This window comes from Chanodichthys erythropterus, chromosome 3 (assembly GCF_024489055.1).
Source record: "Chanodichthys erythropterus isolate Z2021 chromosome 3, ASM2448905v1, whole genome shotgun sequence".
In the NCBI taxonomy this organism is placed as follows: domain Eukaryota; kingdom Metazoa; phylum Chordata; class Actinopteri; order Cypriniformes; family Xenocyprididae; genus Chanodichthys; species Chanodichthys erythropterus.
The window spans coordinates 34,836,637-34,859,208 of record NC_090223.1 but is presented as its reverse complement, the minus strand read 5'-3'; the positions used below and the strand labels follow the sequence as shown (position 1 = coordinate 34,859,208).

Sequence of the window (22,572 nt, the reverse complement as noted above, 5' to 3'; positions counted from 1 at the left end):
TGCAGCTCCAGACGTTAACTGGCTGCCCTTGTCTAATGCCTTTATAATGTTGGGAACATCATGGGCTGGCATATGCAAATATTGGGGTGTACACCCCGACTGTTACGTAACAGTTGGTGATATGTTGAGATTCGCCTGTTCTTCGGAGGTCGTTTAAACAAATGAGATTTATATAAGAAGGAGGAAACAATGGAGTTTGAGACTCACTGTATGTCATTTCCATGTACTGAACTCCTGTTATTCAACTATGCCGAGATAAATTCAATTTTTGAATCTAGGGCACCTTTAATCTATTTTTGTAGCTAAACTGTTAGCAAGGTAAAACACTCTCCCCCGATTTCATAGACAAGGCTTAAGCTAGTCCTAGGGTAAAATGCATGTTTGAGCTGTTTTAACTGAAAGTAACTTGCCCTGTCATATCTTAAAATATGTCAGCGCCTTCGTTTTCTGTCATCACCGGAAAAGTTTTTTTTCTAGGGCACGTTCGTAAAAGCTATTCAGATGTCCTAACTGAAGGCCTAATCCTGGTTTAATCTAAGCCCTGCCTGTGAAACCGGGCCTCTGTGTCTTTAAATTAACCTTCATATAACCTTTAAACCATCGCCACTACTGCCATATACATTGTGAAGGATGTCTTCAGCCATTGCATCACATCTCTGTTTTTTGCGCATCCCGCCATTAGTATTGCATCTTTATGACGGCATGTCAAGTTGAAAAAACTCAGAGCGAAAAGCCTTGTGGGCAGTGCTCCGACATATCACTCAACAGAGCTTTGGGACGCTTGAGGTCCTATCCCGATCCCATTCCGCTATTTCGTTCCGCTTTTTCACCTAGGTCAGATGAATGCTAAGCCAGCTTTAATATTCATGGCTTTCAGTTAAGCCAACTAATAATTCAGGCAACCCACAGCTCTCTTGAATTTGAAATTATGTTGTTGTGCACATCCCTATTAAAACATTACCCGAATCACTTTGTTGACACTAACCTACAACCTGGATCTCAAGGTTGGCTTTGTCCTCCATATTCTCAATCTGCACGGACAGGGTGTACAGGCCGGAGTGCTCTCTGACTGCCTGCCTGATGAACAGGATGGTGTCGACACCAGTTGTGCGGATATTCACCAGCGCTGTGTCTATAGGTGCGCCATCCTTAAACCAGGTCACCATTGGACGTGGTTTGCCCTGATAACAGTTAACATGGTGTAAGTTGATCATTTGATCTGCTGTAAAGACCAGCGACTGAACAGCGAAGTAGCACTACACAAGTACAGAGCAGAACAATGTACGTGCATGACTGACCTGGAAGGGAATGACAACGTTGACCTTCTCACCCACTCGTTTGATGTACTTAGTCCTAAGCTGCCGAGGGAGGCGGATTTTAGGACGCTCTGAGAGAGGAGATTGAGAGGAGAAAAAGACGGAAGAAAACGTGCTGAAAATGACAACACACACAGTGGGGTGTTTATATACTTCATGATCAATGTGTCATAAATGAGTGTGCTGTGTCTGTGTTATATCTGCATTTGAGTAGTTAACTAAAGAATGTTTTAGTCCACACGATGAAAGTCAGTGAGATCCAATCTTGTTTTCAGTAATATTTAGCCCTATTTTCGAAAGACAGAAACTACATTTTAAATGCATATTTTCAGGAGTTTGACATGAACTAACAAACTGCCATTGTGATTTCATTGAACAATCTCGATATACTCCCGAGAGTGTGTTGTATGTTGTTTGTGTACGCGTGTATGCGAGTCTCACCAACAATCTCCCGAATGGTGACAGCTTGCGCCAACACAGCTGGAGGGCTACGGCCAGCGATGTTCACAGCTGTCACCCTGAACAGCATCTTCTCTCCAACAGGCAGCCCTCTGACCCTGTAACTATTCTTCTCAACAGGGGTTTCGTTGGCCTGCACCCACTCAGTGGCTGTGAGTGCCACCAGGGGCAAAGAAAGTGGCAAACCAGCAAGATATGTAAACATGTCAAAAAATGATCAAAAATGATTACTTCACAGTGATGGTTTGAAACTGAGATGGCACTCTATGCCAGCTCTATAGCAAAGTTGCGCTGTGCCTCACCTCCCTCAATGCAATACTCAATCATGTACCCGTCGATGCCACCAGCTCCAATCCTCTCGGGGGGGAGCCACTTTAGAGCACAGGAACCATCTGTAATGTCATCCACCATCAGTCGTGTCGGTTCACTAGTTGGAGCTATGAAGGAGTAGGAAAACAAAGAGAATGAATGCTGATTGAAATGCGTTTGTGAGAAAGCCCAAAGTTGCTGATGAGGAACTAACCAATGGGCATGAAAGGTTTGGAGTTGACGCTGGGCTGGGAGATGCCAATGCCGTTAACCGCAAACACCCTCATCTCATATAGCACACCCTCAATCATCTTTTTAGCTTCATATGTTGTGGACTCATAAATGTCAAAGTTTAGCTTTGTCCATCTGGAAGAGCCCTTCTTCTTCCTCTCCATTAGGTAACCTGGAAGTACAACTAAAGTAGTAAGTGGTAATTCATTACCTACTTAAATATTTTCTTAAGTATCTCCAAGAAACAAGACTGATAACATACAGTCAAAACATTACAAAAATGTAATATTGGATGTCAGGTACCTTTCACTGGAACTCCACCATCAAATTTGGGTGGATCCCACTGGATGGCAGCCGTGTCCTCACCCACTCCAGTGCATTTCACATTCTCAGGTGGATCAGGCACATCTGAACACAACACAGAAAAAATACAGGGATGAAGAGCCCTAAGAAACAGATGGCACATAGCAGATAATGAGGACAGAAAGAAGAAGTTGCAGATGGTTGAACTCACCAACTATCTTAACCATGATATCAGCCTTGTCCTGTCCTGCTGGGTTGGTTACAGTGATATGATAAAGGCCTTCATCGGATCTCTCGGCCCCTTCAATAACAAAGCAGCTCAGATTCTTCCTGGTCTCCACTCTCACACGGCCCTCAGATTCAGAGATCTCCTGCATCACACAAATGTCATGTTTTCAAGCAAGTGCAATATATTGGTGATGTTAAACATTTCGAAGTTGATGTCCATATCCTATGTGATGTAAGAAAATGAGATAGAATATATTCCTGCTGGAAAGATAGCCTAGGTGTTCACCAGGAAAACCTGAGTGAATGGGGACGTCCAGCATGCTCCTTCTGGGTAAACTGGTTGACCATTGAACTCTCGATGGTTAAAGGATTAGTTGAAATGAAAATTCTGTCAATAATTACTCTCATGTCATCCCAAACCCGAAAGACCTTCATTCATCTTTGGTACACAAATTAAGATATTTTTGATGAAATCTGAGGGTTTCAGAAGCACATATAGGCAGCTTTTGAGGTCCAGTAAGGTAGTAAAGACATCGTTACAATAGTCAACGTGACTGCAGTGGTTCAACCTTAATGTTACGAAGCGATGAGAATACTTTTTGTGCGAACTTTATGTAATTTGAACTGTTGTCATACACAGTTGACATAGTGAACGCAGTGCAGAGCTTTCGTATTCTATCTCAGAGCGCCTGCTCCCACGTCGTCATCACACGCATGCGTCGTGCTGCTCACGTGTACAGCATCAGCCTATACTGAGCATTACTGACATTCAGGCTGAACCACTGTAGTCAAGTTGACTATTTTAACGATGTCTTCACTACCTTTCTGGACCTCAAAAGGTGTTAATTTGGTTAAAGGTGCTACAGAGGATCTTTTCGTCGACTGAGAAACCAAAAACTGTTACTGAGTTTTTGAAATGAGGGAACGCCTCCCAAAACTCGTGCACGAGTATTGGAACACGATTGTTTACCACCGGCATTCGCTGTGTCGTGTTAGTGGATTCATTATGTCGGACTCACCGCAGGTAACTCATAATCTGCAGTTGTTACTCCTGTCTCCTGACAAAAACATTGCATGCGGCGCCTGTGGAGTGTGGAAAGTTACTGGCGCGCAGTTGCGCTCGTCTCTCACAAGGAACGTCACGGCAGTGATTGACAAGCCAGAGGGCCAATTGGCTGATGTTTTTAAGGCCCTACCTCGTGCACAGATGATGTATATTAATATTATTACTTTCAGTGCACCTAATAAATAGTCTTTTATCAGTTAGTAAAGACTGTTTCAAGTAATATTGCAAAAATGTAAAAAAACAAAAAACATCCTCTGTAGCACCTTTAATTTGTGTTCTGAAGATGAACGGAGGTCTTACGGGTTTGGGACGACATGAGGGTGAGTAATTAATGACATTTTGGGGGGGACTAACCCTTTAAGGTAGGCTGGTAGAGACACAATTCGAAAAACGACATATGCTGATGAGCAGCACTGCTTGTCTTTTCTGCAGGGTTTTATCACTGAATCTGATATGAAAACAAGCCCATATGCGTTCTTGGCTTTGCATAAGATGAGAGTATGTGACAGTTTGCCAGCAAGCTCTCACCGTATCTCCTTTTTTCCAGCAGACAGTGGGAGGGGGCTCCCCTGTAATGTCAACATCAAACCGGAGCTTGTTTCCTGCAACGACGATAATGGTGTTTTTGTTGACCATGCTGCCAGTGGTGTCCAGGTGGATTTTAGGTGGTTCTAGATGATAATAGAAAGATTTTTTTTTAAAAATGTTGCCTTGCAAAATTATATTGTTAAATGTGTTGAGGCAGGTAAGACATTTACCTTGACGAGGAACATAATCAATCTTGATCTCTGGGAACAAAAAGATAGATCTAGGTCAATGTTGAAATTCAAAATCTGATTTAAAAAAAAAAGATTTGTTTCACTTACCCAAAAAGTTGAGTTTGGCTGAAAGGGAAAGAGCGTATCCATCTGGTACAAAGGTGTAATCTCCTGCATCCTCAGGCTTCACGTCATCTATCACCAGCTTGTGAGTCCTGAGACACCAGGATCAGAAATGTTACCACAACCTAAGAAGCGTATGCCAATGATGGACATTTCAATGACTAATCTGTTTTTGTGTGCTGATATAAAACAATATTAGTGAGGTCAAGGACAAGGTGAGCTTCCTTATGCATGAATGGCTGTAAGTGGACCGATATACCTGCCGATGTGTGTCATTTTGATGCGGTTACTGGGAATGACCTCTACTCCATCCTTGAACCACTTGCCAGTCACTTTCTCATCAGACACTTCACACTTGAAGACAGCCTGCTCTGCTGCCTTCAGTGTCAGATCAGCTATACTCTGCAAAACCTCAAGTTCCTTCTCTGCAATAGAGAAAAAGAAAAGAAAAAGGGGCCATGAGGCAATTAACACTAAAAATAAATACTGAAATATCATCCAAACAGTGGAAGGACTAAGAAGGGAGAGTTTTACTCTTTCAAAAGAAGTACCTTCCACTTCCAGCTCTCCCTTGGACTCCCCTCCGCTAGTGAACACATAGTATGTTCCTATGTCCTCTGTGGTCGCCTCATTGATGATGAGCCAGTGCTTTGTCCCATCTTTCTTAAAGCGATACTTTCCATCTCGGCTCAGTTCCACACCATCCTTCATCCTGAGAGAGATGAAGAGAGACAGAAGGAGAGCAAGACAGAGAGAGACAAAGAAATGATGTTCATCAGAAGAAACTGAGGAAGGCAATCTATGCCAAAATGACAAAAATAGGAAAGATTGGGACAAAAGGGAAAATGGATGGACAAAATGGGACATGACGGAAAGATGTAGAGCCAGAGAAATGAAACTTTGTCCAGGCCTGTGGATACAGCAGAACACAGTAGTGATAGGTGGATCAGTTCAGAAATATAATAATGACATTGAAATGATACTAAAAATGTATTTACTCTTAAACTTTAAAATGGAAAAAATTAAAGTAGTGAAACCAGACAAATCTGCTTGTCTGAACATGAGTAGAAATGTTGAAAAGCACAGACGGCGCTCAGCCACATTGCTCTTTTAAACAGAGAGGTAATGACAGAGAAAAATGCATCATCTAAAACTAAATGTGCCATTTATTATAGACTAATAGGTTTCTGTGGTGTTTGACATGACTATAGCCATTGTTAAATGATTCATTGTGTTCTATAATTGTTGGCAATAAACGGAAAACAAAAAAGCAGTCTGATAATTTGCTGTTTAGGCCTATTTAATGTTAATAATGGCTTGTTAATGCTAAATTACTGTAATTAGCGACATTGACCTTGATAGTACCGGAATTCATTTAGTCAGCTAATGATGTATTGAGCATTTCAATTTGCGCAGCTAGTCAGTTTATTTGTAGGCCTGTTGACTGAACTAAATAAGCCTTTGACCAATTGACCAGGTTACCAGTTTGGTCCAGTTTCTCACCATTTCACACTGGCTGCTTCTTCAGACACTTCCACCTCAAACTCCACCTTCTCCCCAACCACAACATGGATGTCATCCAACATCTTAGTGATGGTGACAGGGGGTTCTGTTCATAGAAACACACCAATAAGTGGTTAATATATTCAAATACACAGCAAAACGTAGACACTTTTACAGCAGAATGCATACAACATACAGAGGAGCTTCTGTATACATACAAGATAAAAAGAGGGGCAGATGGCAACTACAATGCATTAAAAAATTAAAAAATCTACCTTACAAGAAGTAAAGCTGACAGAAGCAGAGACCTGGCTCAAAAACAAATGGCTCAGTAAAACAAAGTAAGGACTGACAGCATATACAGAGTTTTAAAAATAATCAATATGGCAGATGGCTACCACTCAAGGACAGACGTGACACAGGACGGCGACAGATAAGAAGACAAATGAGACAGCTGAATTTACAAAGAGAGGGTGTGCTAATGATGCCAGAGATGATGATGAAGATGATGATGATGTACCTTGGACAAAGACCTCAGTGAAACTCTTCTCCTCTCCAATCACACATTCATAAGCGGCATCATCAGCGAGGGTGCACTTGTTAATAGTGAGCTTACGGATACCACCTACACTCTCAAAGATATATCTAATAGGGAGAGAAATTCAGCACATATCTCATGTTAGGCATCGAGCATCAACCTTCCCATTATGCCCTCCTCTGACATTGTCTTTACAATCATCATCAATGACGATCAGTGCACCTTTCGGCCTCTCAAAATGTTATACAAAATAGTTTATTTCCAGTATTTTTTTTAAACACACAATCACACTGGATCATACTTGGCAGAGGGTTTGATCTCCTGTCCATTTTTCAGCCATTTGACTTGAGCGTTGGGGTCAGACAGCTCAACACTGAGCTGTATTCTCTTTCCTTTTTCCACAGAGTAAGCAGGTTCCATCTTCCTTAGGAAAGCTGAAACAGAAATAGCACTAACATATAAAATCCTTCCAAAACTTTTTCCTTGGCTTGTCAACAAAATTATATGTCAGGGTTGGATTTGAACCCAGGGACCTTCGTATGTATGTACTGTAGTTTTGTGAAGAACTATGTCTGTGCGCGTCCATCACATGACATGTCTCACCATCACTCTTTTTGGGCTCCACCTTCTTCATCTTCTTGAGTCTTTTGAGCATGCCCCTGAGATCAGTGATGCCGTACTCAAAGGCGATTTTCTCATAGTCACATGGTTTGGCATTTTTCAGGATCTCCCAGACATCCACACTCACCTCAGGCTCCTCCTTTTGCTTCCTCTCTCTGTGGTAGATGGAAACCAAAAATATGGTTAATCTTCATATTTGGTTGAGATCGACTGTTTTTATGTTTGGGGTCCTAAGGACCCCAGTGATGTTATTTCCTTCAAATTCTATTAATAAGAACTATGCTTAAATATTTTAGAAATTTGACTTATTCAAAGGTCTGTATTATTATTTTTGATTCAAAAGTTCTTTTGACTCCAGCAGTTCATTTGACTCCAGTTCATTTGACTCCAGCAAAAAAACATAAAAGAAAAACACTAAACAACAGCTGGCACACTAAACAAAGAAAATTAATAGCATTTATTCAAGTGTATATGTAGGATCTCTGAGACCCAAACAATAGCAATGTAACATTTTTTCTACTAAGATCTATATGCACATGCATCATGATGCATGACACCATGCATCATGATAGATAAAGGATTAGTTCACTTTCAAATAAAATTCCCCTGATAATTTACTCACCCCCATGTCATCCAAAATGTTCATGCCTTTCTTTCTTCAGTCGAAAAGAAATTAAGGTTTTTGATGAAAACATTCCAGGATTATTCTCTTTATAGTGGACTTCAATGGCCTCCAAACGGTTGAAGGTCAAAATTACGGAAAGTGAAAGTACGTGCAAGGTGATAATTTATGTTTATAAAGTATATACAGTTGCATTTTTTTTTCCGAGAATGACCGATCGTTTCTCTAGATAAGACCCTTATTCCTCGTCTGGTATCGTTTAAAGCCCTTTGAAGCTGCACTGAAACTGTCATTTTGACCTTCAACCATTTGGAGGCCATTGAAGTCCACTATAAGGTGAACCTTAATTTCTTTTCGACTGAAGAAAGAAAGACAGGAACATCTTGGATGACATGGGGGTGAGTAAATTATTTTTTTATTTGAAAGTGAACTAATCCTTTAAAGTGAAAATGAAGAAATTATTCTGCACATAAAATAAATAGACTACGAAGAAAAAACATGGAGAGAGTAGAACATCTTACAAACCTTTTCTTGAGTAAACCACTGAAGTCCAGATCACCTGCATCCTCTCCTGCATCTCCCCTAGAGATGAACAAGATGCATTCCTCATCTTAACCAACATTTACATTTATGAATTTGGCAGATGGTTTTATCCAAAACTACTTGCATTACGTTCATGGCATGCCCTGGGAGTCAAACCAATCATCTTGACATTGCTAGCACCATGCTCAGACAGTAGATCAAGGTGCCTGCCTCAGTCCTAGGGCTAAACCTTAACCTCCCAGAGCTGGACCTGAAGCCAAACTCTCCAACAGGAAAAACACCTCTCAATCCGTCCTTGAGATTATTACTGCCCAGAAGAGCAGCTTCTGGCAACAGATGGCTCCCTCAATCATATGCAAGAGTATCATATAATCTTGCATGTATTAACATGAGGTGTATAAGCCACTATGCACTTACAGCAGTATCTAAACAAAGTGAATATGAACTAATAAATTCCTCCGAACAAATATAGCTGCATCGAAACTATGTGAAATCAAGACATCTACAAGTTACTAATGAGTAAGACATACAAACAAACTTACGATCGTTTGAATGCCTCCAAAATGTTTGTTTGCTTCGTCTCTTCAGCAGCTGAAGGAGAACATAAAATTCAAGATGATGATTAAAAACCATGTTTTATTTGCTCCACAATCTGATGTCAAAGCAAATAAATGTGTAGTGCTGATTTAGTAAGTGCTGCAAAACTAACAGGAGAGGATATAATCAGCTAAATACCTACTGAATAATGAATCAGCTGTAGACTTAATGTAAAGTGTGCTAACACACACACCAGGTGTGTGTTAACTGACTTTATTTATCTGAAAACAGAATTATATTCTTTATAAATGTCCTATGATGTACATGAGGATCTCCAACTCTCATTACCTAGAGGTACTAGCCAGATTCAGTGATAACCTGAGATTGTGTGATTCTATACTAATGCGTAATATCCTACCTTCGATGGTGATTTCAAATGTGCAGATGTCACACTTGTCTTTGGATGTGACCTCACAACGATAACCTCCAGCATCCCCATCCACAGCCTTAACAATGGTCATCTCATAGGTGTATATCTGGTATCAAAATTGTAAATTGTAACTCTGTGATCTAGTAAACAAATCTCAAATAAAACACACTGTCCTTTACACACCTTGGTGTTCCTATCATAGGTTTCTTTGAACTGTAGGTGTTTTCCAGCCTTGCTGCCCAGATCCAGCCATTTCCCCTTCAACCACTTCATAGTTGGCTTCCTTAGCATCTTAGAGGAGTCCACCTTAGCCACAAATGTGACATTGTTCCCTGTTACCAATAAAATGAGGACATGAGTGACATTGCGGAACTAAATTATTCATTATTATTAAATTACACATTAGTCATCATTACATTAATCTATACAGTATACGTAGATCATATATGTGACCATTTATGTCAGCTAATTTCAGTAAGTAGCTAATAGTTTAAGTAAATTTTTAAACAATATTGCCATTTGCTTTGTGAATTTTTACTCCCCTAACAGAAATATTTCCATAAGAATAAAAAATCTGATTAACTATTGGCCATCTCTAAGCAATACACAGTAGTAGCATTTGTTTCTGGAATGAATGCTTATGAACGATATGGTTGAGTGAATGATTAAATGACTCAATCACACAGACACTGGTTTCATTCTTTAACGAGTCATTTTTTTAAACAAATCGAATGAGTGGATGATTCAATGCCATATAACCTACTGGCATAATGACTTAACCTGCAGAACAAGTCACAAAAAAAAAACAAAAAAAAAACACTAATTTTTTGTTTAAATTACAGATACAGCAGATTGAATTCAGCAGTGCAGTTGTGGTTCAGAATCTCACCTTTATTGACAGCGACACTCTGAGGCTTCTCCACAAACAGGCCACTTGTCTCAGACATCTGATGCTCTTCTCCTGGGACATGTTCTACCGGCAGAGTCAGAGAAACAGTGTAAACTGATATGAATTGTTGAAAGCTCACATTAATGGCATTAATGGACACTAAGACAGGATATAGTCAATGATGACTGACAAGAGGCTGAAAAAATCATGATATTTACTGTTCATATTGATGTGTACGCAGCCTGGGGTAAAGCTTCCCTAAAACTTTTAGCACAAACTTATACCCATACTTACAAAACAAAAACAAAACAATATTGATTATTGACTCTCACCTTTCAACCTTTCCAGATCCTTCAACTGATAGTTCACCCAAAAATAATAATTCTGTCATCATTTGCTCACCATCTTGTCTTTCTCAACCAGTATGACTCTCTTACTTTTGTGGAACATATTTTTTTATGAGGGTGAGTAAAACAGAATTTTCATTTTTGTGTGAACTACAATTTTAGGATCTACACTGGGATGTGAAAGACACTTACAAAATTTCCTTTTGCATGAAAAATAAAACTTTTTTTTTTTTTTCATGTATATGTCATTGACAATACATGCTAAAGGATTTGTGTGTCTTACCATCCTCAGGCAATTCTGTATTAAAGAAAAAGAGAGAGAAAGAGTGGGGGAAACCATTAGGAATTTATATAGGGTACAACATTACGGCTCTTCTAAGACTGGAGGAATTCATAAACACATACTGTACACACTAACACAAATACATGAAGAAATGGACATCATTTTGTCCTTCAGTTTTTCAGAATGAAGAAAGTACATAATTGTTATTTAAGTCATTTTCTCTACTAACCATTCTTACCAATCCAAACAACTCAAGTGTCCTTCAACTCATAATGATCACAGATGGGTGGGTGTTTTTTTTTGGATGGTTGATGCTGGTTAAAGGTGAAGTAAGTGATTTCTGAGAAACACTGTTGATATTTGAAATCACCAAAACAAACATGTCTATACCCAAAAGGATCACACCCCTGTCTTGATAGCTCTGCCCCCAAATTAATATGCAACACAGGCACCACCTCCCTAATGAGTGTATACGCCCCCTACTGCTGATTGGCTACAAGTGTGTTTTGGTGCTCGGTCCGAACCACTTTCAACAGTGTTTCTCAGAAATCGCTTATTGCACCTTTAAACTCAAATTATATGGATGGCTTCGATGGCTAATTATTTAAAACAAAATTGGGGATTCTTTTCCATCTCACTTCAGAATCAAATAACATCTTTACAGAAAAAAAGTTGACATGAAACAGACATTATAACAAGCCAAAAATTTTGCATTTATTAAAATGCAAAGCAAATGGCTACATAAATTATCCATGGTGTGATCAGGCCCAGATGATGCATTTCATTTACATAAAACCAGAGAACAAAACCATCACTCTCTGTTTTATGTATAGGCAAGTTAATGTGATACACCGAACAAGGATGAAAAGTCACAGAGCAATGGCTTATATTTCAAAACAGCATTGCATAAGGCTCTTACTGGAACCATGGTTATTTAGTTCAGACCCAACCATCCTATTTTATAAAGATGATTTAACCAGATACGTTTAACCCTGATTAGATAGATGTAGATGTATTTTAACACCAATGTCAGCCAATAAACATATACGTAGACTGTGAAAATGCTAGTCCAGCTCTGGGTGTAATAACCTCATGTTGCTAAATGTCCTGACCCTCACACTATCACACTCTAACACTGGATCTCATACACAGAGCCAGATATTTCCAATGGTGAACTCTTAGAGGGACAACCACTTGAGAGTATCAGTATACTGCATAACCCTGGCTTCTTAAAGGGTCACCACATTTCTCCAAGAGGTTAAATTAAAACATGGGTGCAAGACATGAAGGCGATGTCTGTCATGATAAATGATTCATAAATGTAACACAAACGCAAATTAGTCTGAATGGAATAGTATTACATTTCTTAAAATATAATGTAGAATGGTGGTCAGAGGTTGAAATCAAACAAATATCATTTGGTTTATGCACTCAAGCACACATACATTGATATATACCCACTCTAATAAACAAAGTATATATCCACATTTTCTCCAATGAGACATATTTCACCTAAACTATAATTAAGGAATATAGTTTAAGGTGCTGTAAACAATTTTAGCCACTCTGAGCTTCTGCTAACCTATATATGGAATTAGACACGCCCCTTGTTGAGACAAAAGAGTCTATAATACCTGGAGAACGCTATTTGCTAGCATCTTATGCCATTTTTAGTGACTGAAATAAAGCTGAAATAAAATATAAATATTTCATGAAAAACTTACTTGGAAATGTTGCTTTCCGACTTCCATTGGTTTGCCTTAAGAACATTCAAAATGTCTGACAGGAAGAAAGCATCTTCTGATTGGCTTTTTTAGGGATATCTCAAGTAACAGAGATTTTTTTCTATTTGCCTAAAATCACTTACAGCACCTGTAGCCTAATTATTACAATAACAAATTCTTTATCTGGATGCTTTGGCGAAACTTAATTTCAATAGACAGCGGAGACTGTTTTCTATTGTTGCGAGTCTCAAAACACAATTTGGTCGCTAAAAGACCAACTAAAATGAACGAAAAATGGTCTTGCTGGCATTCGCCAAAGCAATCTCAGATTTCAAACCATTTGTTTGCTTGTTGGTCTTGTTTTGGCCAGTCAGAACCCCTGTGACAGACCTGCGGACCACCGACAGAGACAGTGACTGACATTTGGTCGCATGCGCAGTCACAGATAAGCAACTAGCACATTGACAAATATGCACACACACATAACGAGCCAAGAGGAGTGTTTCTTTCCCTTACCGTCGCGGCCCTCATCATCTAAATTAAAAGAAACAATGGAAGCATAATGAGGTTAAGGCAGCACATACAGAGAGACGGGTTAAAACACCAACATTAAACTACATCCTGATGTATTGTCCCTGGAGTCTAGAGCTGGAGAGAAAGTTTAAACAGAACTGGACAAATAAAAACAGACAGCACCTGTCAAACACTGTCAACAGTTAATAAATGTCACTTGTTTTTATATTCAGTTCTATAAACTAAATGGGGTCACTGCGGGCTGTTTACATGTATGAATTCATACACATCTGCTCTGAAATAAAAAAACACATTTGAATAAAAAAGTGCCCTAATGACCACACTTGTTGAAACCATGACACTGTGTCCAGAGGGAACGATTTGTACCCCAGTGCGGGTGTTAGTTTTATGATGCCAAATTAACATGAACTGAGAAATGGAAACACCTACCATATATGCACATGCTCAGTGTGTGCTCTGGTAATGGGCTGCATTATCATAATAGCTCACAATCAGATTCAGTGCACATATTGTTGAAAGTAATGCAAACATACACCGATAAATCCATACACACACACACAATTTCATGGTTATGTTGTTTGTCAGTATATCATGTCACTATATATCGCAATACAAAAATGCAACAATATGTATTGTTACATATTGTGTATAGGTCACCCAAAATGACTGTGTGAGAAAAAAATTCAATGTTAACCTTTTACCAAATGTCTTGGATTATCAAAATAATATTTTATTGTGAATTCAGTATCACAATATGCATTGAATGACATGAGGGTATCATTACACCCCTAATTTACTGCATGCTCACATTCTGCCATCTGATGGCATTCAAAAAAATTAACTTAGATAGTAATAAAAAATGACGTTTTTAAATCCATGCAGCAAAGCAATAAGAAGATCTCTTACAGCACAACAAGCACGGCTTTTGCTTATAATGCATTTTCAGCGGTTAAGTAGGCTATGATGTTATTTATGAATGTAGAAACAATATACTGTAATTTATGTAAACTGTATCATGTAGATACAGTTTTACATGTGAACATAGTTAGTTAAATTCACATTTATTAAAGCCGGCTGTGCTTCTACTAATAAAGGCAGGAGATCAACCATATTAGTATGTCGTTGTGCATTATGATGAATAATTATATTGCTGCTTGACTAAGCAATGCACTAAATATGTGTCAATATGTAAGCAGAAAGTTAAGTTAGAGCACTGCTAGCTGGTTTTAGGTATGATTCATTGGCGAATTTGCTATATCAAAAGATGAACTGGAACACGTTCAATTAATGTGTAATTCAGCACACCTCTTACTTAATCCTAATCCTTACTCCCTGCAGCACTAGCACACACATGCACCCTCACCACATTCACACACACACACGTTTGTTTTTGTGAATTGTGGGGGCTTTCCATAGGCCGCAATGCATTTTATACTGTACAAACCGTACTTTCTATCCCCCTACCCTACCCCTACCCCTACCCCTAACCCTAAACCTAACCATCACAGGAAACTGTGCACACCTTTATTTTCTCACAAAAACATCATTTAGTATTTTTATTAATTAATTTCCATTGTGGGGACTGGTGGCTGGTCCCCACGATGTAGGTGAACTTAGTTTTATATTACATCGTAGGGATATATATTATATTACATTATATTACATCCCCACAATGTAATATAAACAAAAGCACACACACACACACACACACACACACACACACACACACACTCTTAAAGCTCATCTGTGGAAGCAAAGCAACCCCTTGTACCCTTGACAGACTGAATGAAGACATGGCGTTCAGGACAAGATTCACAGCAAGTGACCCACCTTCTGCAGACTTATCTGTAAAATAAAAGATACCGAGAGTGAGCCTGACTGCTGTAAAATGATTCATTACATCAAACAGATTCCAAATATTTAATAGGGTAAAGAAATGCATGAACAAACCAGCAGGGGGAGCTTCCACCTTCCCTCCCTTGGCACCTGAAAGAAATGAAATTTATAATCACCGTATTCAATTGGGGTCACGTTAAAGTACAAGTTAAGCAGGGAAAAATTCTACTTAGACTGAAATCAGAAGAATAAATACACCCAAACACTGATTATATATGCACATACTGTTCATCCTCATAACAAAACATTTTTAAATAAACCTATTTTCAAGTCTGCACGTATCAAAACCCCGCCCACTTCTTTAAAGTATATTGAGTGAAGGCAGAAGGTATTTTGGAGTACAGGCATCTGAGCCTCTCCTCTGTCCGTTCCTCTGGTCAACACTAGGTGTAAACAGATTTGCTATATTGTACCACAGTCACCTTCCAAGTTACAGTCTTGGCCTTGGATTGAATCTGGAGGGAATGGTAGGCCCTTTCACTCTTTAGTGTTAAGGATATGAGACACCGCACTTGGCCATGGCACTGAGGGTCAGATTGCGTGATCTGCTTGCATACTGAGGAACCAACACGTCTATTTTTGATTAGGTTTGTCTTTCAGAGTGCAATATGTTAATGGGGCTCAGGCACTTCTGGTATATCTCCTCGTCCCAGAGGAGGAGTGGGGTACGGTGATCTGGCAAGTTATAAATGCTTTCCCTGCCTCAAGATCTAAGAAGCTGGCTGAGATGTCCTCCCAAAAAAGAACAGCGCACCAGGATCACCAGACATCTGAAGGTCACATCTATACACAAACAAGGACCTGTAACAACTCCACTGGGAAATGCTCAAATGCTCTGAGCAGCTCTCACCTTACCCATGATGAATTGGTCTGACAGCGTTAATTTGCTTTGCTAAAATGTAGTTCAAAATCTTTGCTGAGGTGGAGGACCTGGTCAGCTTTTTAATAAAATGGCACTTTCCTCTTAAAAGGGACCTATTATGCCGCTTTTCACAAGATGTAATATAAGTCTCTGGTGTCCCCAGAATGTGTGTGAAGTTTCAGCTCAAAATATCCCACAGATCATTTATTATAGCAGATCAAATTTGCCCCTATTTGGGTGTGAGCAAAAACACACTGTTTTTGTGTGTGTTCCTTTAAATGCAAATGAGCTGCTGCTCCCGCCCACTTTCCAGAAGAGGGCGGAGCTTTAACAGCTTTGGTTGCTCAACAACAACAAAGCCGGAGAATCTCACGCAGCCAAAATGAGGATTGTCAATAATGGTGTTCAGCCTTACATTGTTCAAACCGGAGTCGGACACTGATGGAGAGACTCAGGAAGTTACAACGAATGCAGCTGGACGTTTCTGTGGAGTTGATTCAACTCATCGGCTAGCATGTCCCGTCATGTTAAACTTGCGTTGAATCGACCCTCGTTTGTGAAGCCGTCCGGCGTAAAATGACGGCATGTCAACAACACTCTACTGCAACAACTCTTCCTCTTCTCTAAAGCAGCCCAACATGGCCTCACCGTCTTTGTTGCGTGTTCTCAGAGAGAGGGTTTATGTAAATTTTGGGGTTTGTGATGTCACAAACCCGGGAAGAAGCTTGTTGTACTCCCGACCAGCCGTTTGTTGTAGTCCTTAAAAAGCGATTTCTCTAAAGGAAAATTTCTCCCTTTGCGTTGAACTTTGAGTGTTGTAACTTTGCAGATGTTGTTCATGCTCAAACAGCAACATTACACATTAATTAAAATTAAAAAAGTAAAATCATAATCAAAATCCGTTGCTAAGACTACTGCAATGCCGTGCATGTGGTTTGCTGTCGCTATGAAAACCAATAATAATTCTCTTGCTCTCATCTGTTGACCTCAAGTAAACATCTATTAATAATCTTTTACTTCATTGGTAAAATTCAATTGATTAAGACAGCCTTGCTGGTTAAACAAAAGAAGAAGCCTGGTGGCGAGTCGAGCATTCAAAGCGTGCTGGACGTTCATTCACACATTTACTTTTTGCTAAAATAACATCGTAAAATGTGTCCCAAAATTTGACTGAAGCTTTTTAATTTTGTATTATTCTTAAAGCTTCAGTCCGTATGTTTTGTCGCCATCTCTGTTTGAAACCCACAATTGCAGTTGTTTGCGGAATTATCATCTTTACGTGTGTTGTGCCTCGTCACGGCTCCTCAGTGCGGATGAATCTGATGTTTGGTGTCAGTCACCACACCGGTGTGGATACTGAACTTCAGAATCACAGATTCTATGTCTTGAAAGTATGACCAATATAAGAATTTTCAATGGAAAATATTGTCTGAACAAGTAAGTAACATGTCTGCCACTTTTGTTCTGACCAACTGAGGAAAAAGGTATCAGGTCTACAATAAATCACACTGCCAATGATGATTAAATCTAACGATCGCTTAGCTTGGATCACGTCAAGCTGTGCAAATTATTATTATTGTTATACTTGTTCTCAAATTGTTAATGTCAACAACAGCAGCATTGTGTGACTATGTGTATTTAGTGTGTATCTGTAGATTTCAATTTCTGTAGCCACTCCGCAGTCCGAAGTCTTTTGCTTTTGACTACGGGTGAATCTCCAGTTGTTACTGATGATTGTCATTTGGACCTTTCTGGATTACAATCCGCCATCAAAATAATAAGTTTAATTATTTCAGCTGCTGTGAGAAAATGCTATAAATGATTCGCCACCTGCAGCCTCCTTACATACCATATAGCCTCCTAACTGGTACTTCTTCCTGTTTACAGACGTAATGTAAAGATGCAAAGATGATCGGCTGCATGTTCGAATTTCCTATGGAAACCCACCAGTACCGGTTTTATTATAAAACATTATGACAAGCTTATCATTGTGAATCAGACTAAGGTAAGGAGATAGTTTTGAAAACTGGCTGCTTATGTACTTGCTCAAAAATTGATTCTGGATCAATTTTAACCAAAAAAAGTAACGGACTGCAGCTTTAAACAGAACAAACTTTTAAAATAGTTTTCACTAAATGAAATAAAGCTGAAATTAAATAAAATATAAATATTATATAAAACACTTAAAATGAAAACTGAAATTTAAAATGAAAATGTTTCTGAAAAAAAAAAAAAATACTAAAACTGAAATAAAATAAAATAAAGCTAAAAAGAATTAAAAAAAAAAACTGATACAACATGACAAAAGCACAACCTAAACTACTACACTTAAAATGAAAACTGAAAATATAAAAATAAAAGCTAATGCAAAATATTGATAGATACTATAATTAGGGTGACCACATGTGCCATTTTCCCAGGACACATCCTGTCCAGGATTTGCAAATTGCCTAAAATGGCTTGAGCCCTTGCCTCTTTAATTGTGAAAGTGTTCACATCGATGTGCCCCCTGAACGCGATTTCTAAACGGAGGTCTGTGCAAGCCACTGTTCTTATTGACAGTCTTCATGCAATGCATTAAAATGTTGTCGTATTTGCAATGCTTTGACCGTTCTCTGTAGATCCAGCCTTCTCGCAAGCCACGATTGGTCGATTAAGTATAATGTCACATATGGTCACCCTACTACAATAGTATATAAATAATAATAAAATAACATATTATGTAGCAGTATATTGAGGCAGATGACTTTTCCTAATGATTTTTATTTCGACCTAAATTCTCTAAGGGCTCTTAATCTCCTACTCAACTCAACTGCTGGGTCTTCTCTGGTTTCCAGTCGTCAGCAATCTCTCTGTCTTGCCAGTCTTGGTCCCTGTCACTGCTACATACAGCCACAGCGCAAAAAACTAACAGACACTCACTCACTCGGTCGCACTCAACACACAAACACACACACATTCTAAAAGGGTAGGTGTCGTAAGAAGTCAAATGGAGGCCAGTGTAGCCCTAATGCTAATGCTGAAACTCTAATGCACAGAGATGTAACTTAACCACCTTCACTGCAGTAGTGTTATCATTGTTAAACCAAAACATATAAACGTGTTTTTGGTAACTGAAATAAAACTGAAATAAAATAAAATATTATGAAAAACTTAAACTTAAACAAAAATTCGAAATGAAATAAATGAGGTTAAATTGAAGCTAAAATTAAATTAATAAAATTTAAATTAAAGCTAAATATAAATCTGAAATAAAAATCAAACTAAACTAAAACAAACTAAAATTAAAATTAAAACTGAAAATATAAAAATAAAATTGAACTCAAAATATTAATAAATACTACAGTTTTTACCCTGTTTCCCTCTTTTTTAATTTTTTTTTTTTTTGAAAGGGACATCAATAATGATAGTACAGAAGTCTGTTTGGAAGCATATATATATATATATATATATATATATATAAATTTTAAAAATAAAATAATTAGACTAAAATATCACAATCTGAATGAATTTATTGTATTTGTACCTTTATATCTCACAATTTGACTGATTATTTTAAACTTTTTTCTATTTTTTACCAGGAGGGAAGCAGAAATGGGCTTCCATATAAAAGAGAAAGACAGCCAGACCGAGATCATAAGGTCAGCAAGAAGAACCCAATTTAATGTGGTCATGTTAAATTACACGGAGAAGACTTGGATATCTAAAAGTGTGTTACATAAACATCATATGAGAAAAGTGTAAACGAGCGGCCTAATGCCCTCTCGTCTCTTATGCCTCTATCTGTGTCGATAATGTGAATCCAATTTCCATAAATACAACATCTATGATTACATATCTACTCCATATATAGGCTGGAGAATATTTCAGTTTTTATGTCTGTAATCGTTTCTGTCTGAAGATCCTAATCCATAGTCGTTTGAGATATGACACCCCCTCGGCTACTGGGTCATACAGCTATTCTGAAACCTAGAAAAACAAGCACACGAAGCCCTGAAATTGAGAGCAGGCTGAAATACCAGCATCAGCATTTGAAACTATATCATATACATGGCTGCACTCAGAATTTGCTCACTTTAGTTACATTAGCCTACAGCGCTAGTATTCTCTCCTTCACTTTGCTGACAAATCACTCTCTACTCTCTGTTCCTCTCTCTTCGCTCCCTCACTCTGTTTGGCCGAGTAACTGCTGTGGAATCTTCACAAAGTTAATCTCTTATGACATTTACCCCACCACTTCTCTACATCTCTTTCTTCAGCAAAGGAAAAAGTCTTTTTTTGAGCCATAAGCCAATCAAAATACAGAGAGAGGACAATTCAATTCATGGCTTGATAAGTTGTCTAAAAACAAACGAGAGAACATGTCAGTTAATTTCAACCATTCTGACAGGCCAGTGGGGGAAGAAAAACTTTCACAACATTGTCAGGTCTCTCAGACACATCTTGGGATGTGATAACGGAAAGCACGGGCCTCACTGTATGTGGCCTTGAGTTAACATGTCTACCCACACCACTATGCGTTAATGTCGACAAATGCCCTTCGCATTTCACCACATATGTGCTTCCAATGCTCTCCGACTTGTCACATGCAGTGTTATACAAACAGAACCTGAAAGGATGTCCGAGTGTTTAGAGTCAGGCTCAAATGTGTTTTGAAAAGAAAAAAAAAACTGTGATCTCTGCTCTTTGAAAGTGTGGCATACTGTTATTTATCATATATATGCTGAAATTAACCTTTCAAACTGTCAGCAAATTAAGAATTAAGACAAAATTTATAGTACTGAATAACATTAACGAGTCTCGGTAATGGTCTCGGACAAGAACAAAAGTCGTATTTTCAAAGAAATGAGTCTGCCGGTTCCTTTTAGTGAATCAAAAACATAAAGTGCAAACATGTAGTTCCAGTGACAAACAAATGAGACGATTATTTTAATGAATCATTCACAAACTTTCTATGTGCTTTTTATAACTGAAGTGTTTCATTCTATAATAACAGTTTCACGCAGTAAATGAAACTGAAAGTATACTTCATTTGGCATCCACAGCAGTTTGTGATTTAAATTTGGGCCCTGTTGTTAATTTTTGAAATTAATATTTTGTAATGTACTGTAAGAAGGATCCCTGTATAATTTCTGACATTATGAGATCCATTTCTTTCACGTGTAAGCAAAGTGGACATTATAACTGAAATTTGCTCAAATTAATTGATCAAAGTGAATCAGGATTGAATCAATTGATTGTAAATCGGAAACAAATTGAGTCTGGAAATCTGTATGGATACCCAGTCGTACTCTTTTCTGTGTCTTGTGGTCCTGTTGCAACAAATGCCTTAAATGGATAGTTCACCCAAAAATGAAAATTATCCCATTATTTATTCACCCTCAAGCCGTCCTAGGTGTATATGACTTTATTCTTTCAGATGAACACAATCAGAGATATATTTAAAAATATCCTTAGTCCTCCAAGGTTTATAATGGTTGTGAATGTGGGGCCGCATTTAATCTTATAATCCGTGACCGGTGATTCGCTTTGCTCTATCCTCTGCGTCTCCGCATTCATCATTACGTTGTACGTCAGGTCAAAGATACTCTTCCACTGCAAATCGACTTGCGCATTCTGCGTACGGTCGTCCACCGGAAGCTAGTTATTTGAATATATAAAGTTTTATATATGGATATTTTTCTTACAAAAAGTCCTTTATTGATGGATGCATTATTTTTGAATATATCTACGATTGTGTCTGTCTGAAAGAATATAGTCATATACAGCTAGGATGGCTTGAGGGTGAGTAAATCATGGGATAATTTTCATTTTTGGGTGAACTATCCCTTTAACCTTTAAACCTATATTTTAAGGGTTCTCCTAATGTAAGGAGTTTGTTGCAACTGTCTGGTGGCCTTGACTTCAACTCTGATGTCTAATGAATTCCATTTAAAATATTTGAGTTTTCAAAATAAACAGACACTGATGGGAACAGCCAAGTGATATATGTAGTGTTTCTAAGGATATCACAAAAAAAAAAAAAAAAAGAGATGTTTTTTCCCCTCAGGCTTCATTCAGCTCCTCACATCCAGATTGAAAGCAGCTATTTTTACAAGCGGTGTGTGATGGAGTATCTTTGGCATTAGAAGCATTTGGAGTGGATACAAGTGCAGGGAGGGTCGGCCGCACATGATGAAGTTTCCCGTTTTATGAGGATGGAGAGAGTGATTCTTTTGGCAGCAAGACGAAACACTTAAGAGAAACGTTACAATATCTATCAGTCTCTGCGTGACAGTACTGATGATTTGAGTTATGGATCTAGATCGTAAATATCTCTTTCCTACACATGGTGAGGGATAAAAAATTAAGATTAGAGAGATGGTGACTATGCAGAAACAGTTTGATTATGATCATCTGATCTGAGAATAAAAATAAACTGGTTGCTATGGCTCTTGCTGTGAATGTAAT

General features: G+C 38.4%; 1 protein-coding gene across 5 annotated transcripts in view; it reads right to left on the bottom strand.

The window, feature by feature from the left end:
* Positions 1 to 22,572, bottom strand: part of mybpc2a (myosin binding protein Ca) — a 36,404-nt gene that overhangs the window by 5,227 nt on the left and 8,605 nt on the right. For 2 of the 5 annotated variants that reach the window (XM_067381933.1, XM_067381938.1), the window contains exons 2-25: positions 15,315 to 15,350; positions 15,195 to 15,209; positions 11,107 to 11,121; positions 10,477 to 10,560; positions 9,771 to 9,919; positions 9,576 to 9,693; positions 9,163 to 9,211; positions 8,603 to 8,659; positions 7,438 to 7,610; positions 7,136 to 7,268; positions 6,817 to 6,941; positions 6,297 to 6,402; positions 5,345 to 5,505; positions 5,053 to 5,218; positions 4,779 to 4,885; positions 4,671 to 4,700; positions 4,441 to 4,583; positions 2,830 to 2,989; positions 2,619 to 2,723; positions 2,299 to 2,487; positions 2,078 to 2,212; positions 1,758 to 1,925; positions 1,299 to 1,387; positions 986 to 1,181 (exon numbers count right to left, since the gene is read on the bottom strand). In XM_067381933.1, coding sequence (XP_067238034.1) covers positions 986 to 1,181; positions 1,299 to 1,387; positions 1,758 to 1,925; positions 2,078 to 2,212; positions 2,299 to 2,487; positions 2,619 to 2,723; positions 2,830 to 2,989; positions 4,441 to 4,583; positions 4,671 to 4,700; positions 4,779 to 4,885; positions 5,053 to 5,218; positions 5,345 to 5,505; positions 6,297 to 6,402; positions 6,817 to 6,941; positions 7,136 to 7,268; positions 7,438 to 7,610; positions 8,603 to 8,659; positions 9,163 to 9,211; positions 9,576 to 9,693; positions 9,771 to 9,919; positions 10,477 to 10,560; positions 11,107 to 11,121; positions 15,195 to 15,209; positions 15,315 to 15,350 — 2,709 coding nt within the window. The other 3 variants (XM_067381935.1, XM_067381936.1, XM_067381937.1) reach the window with 3 other exon arrangements.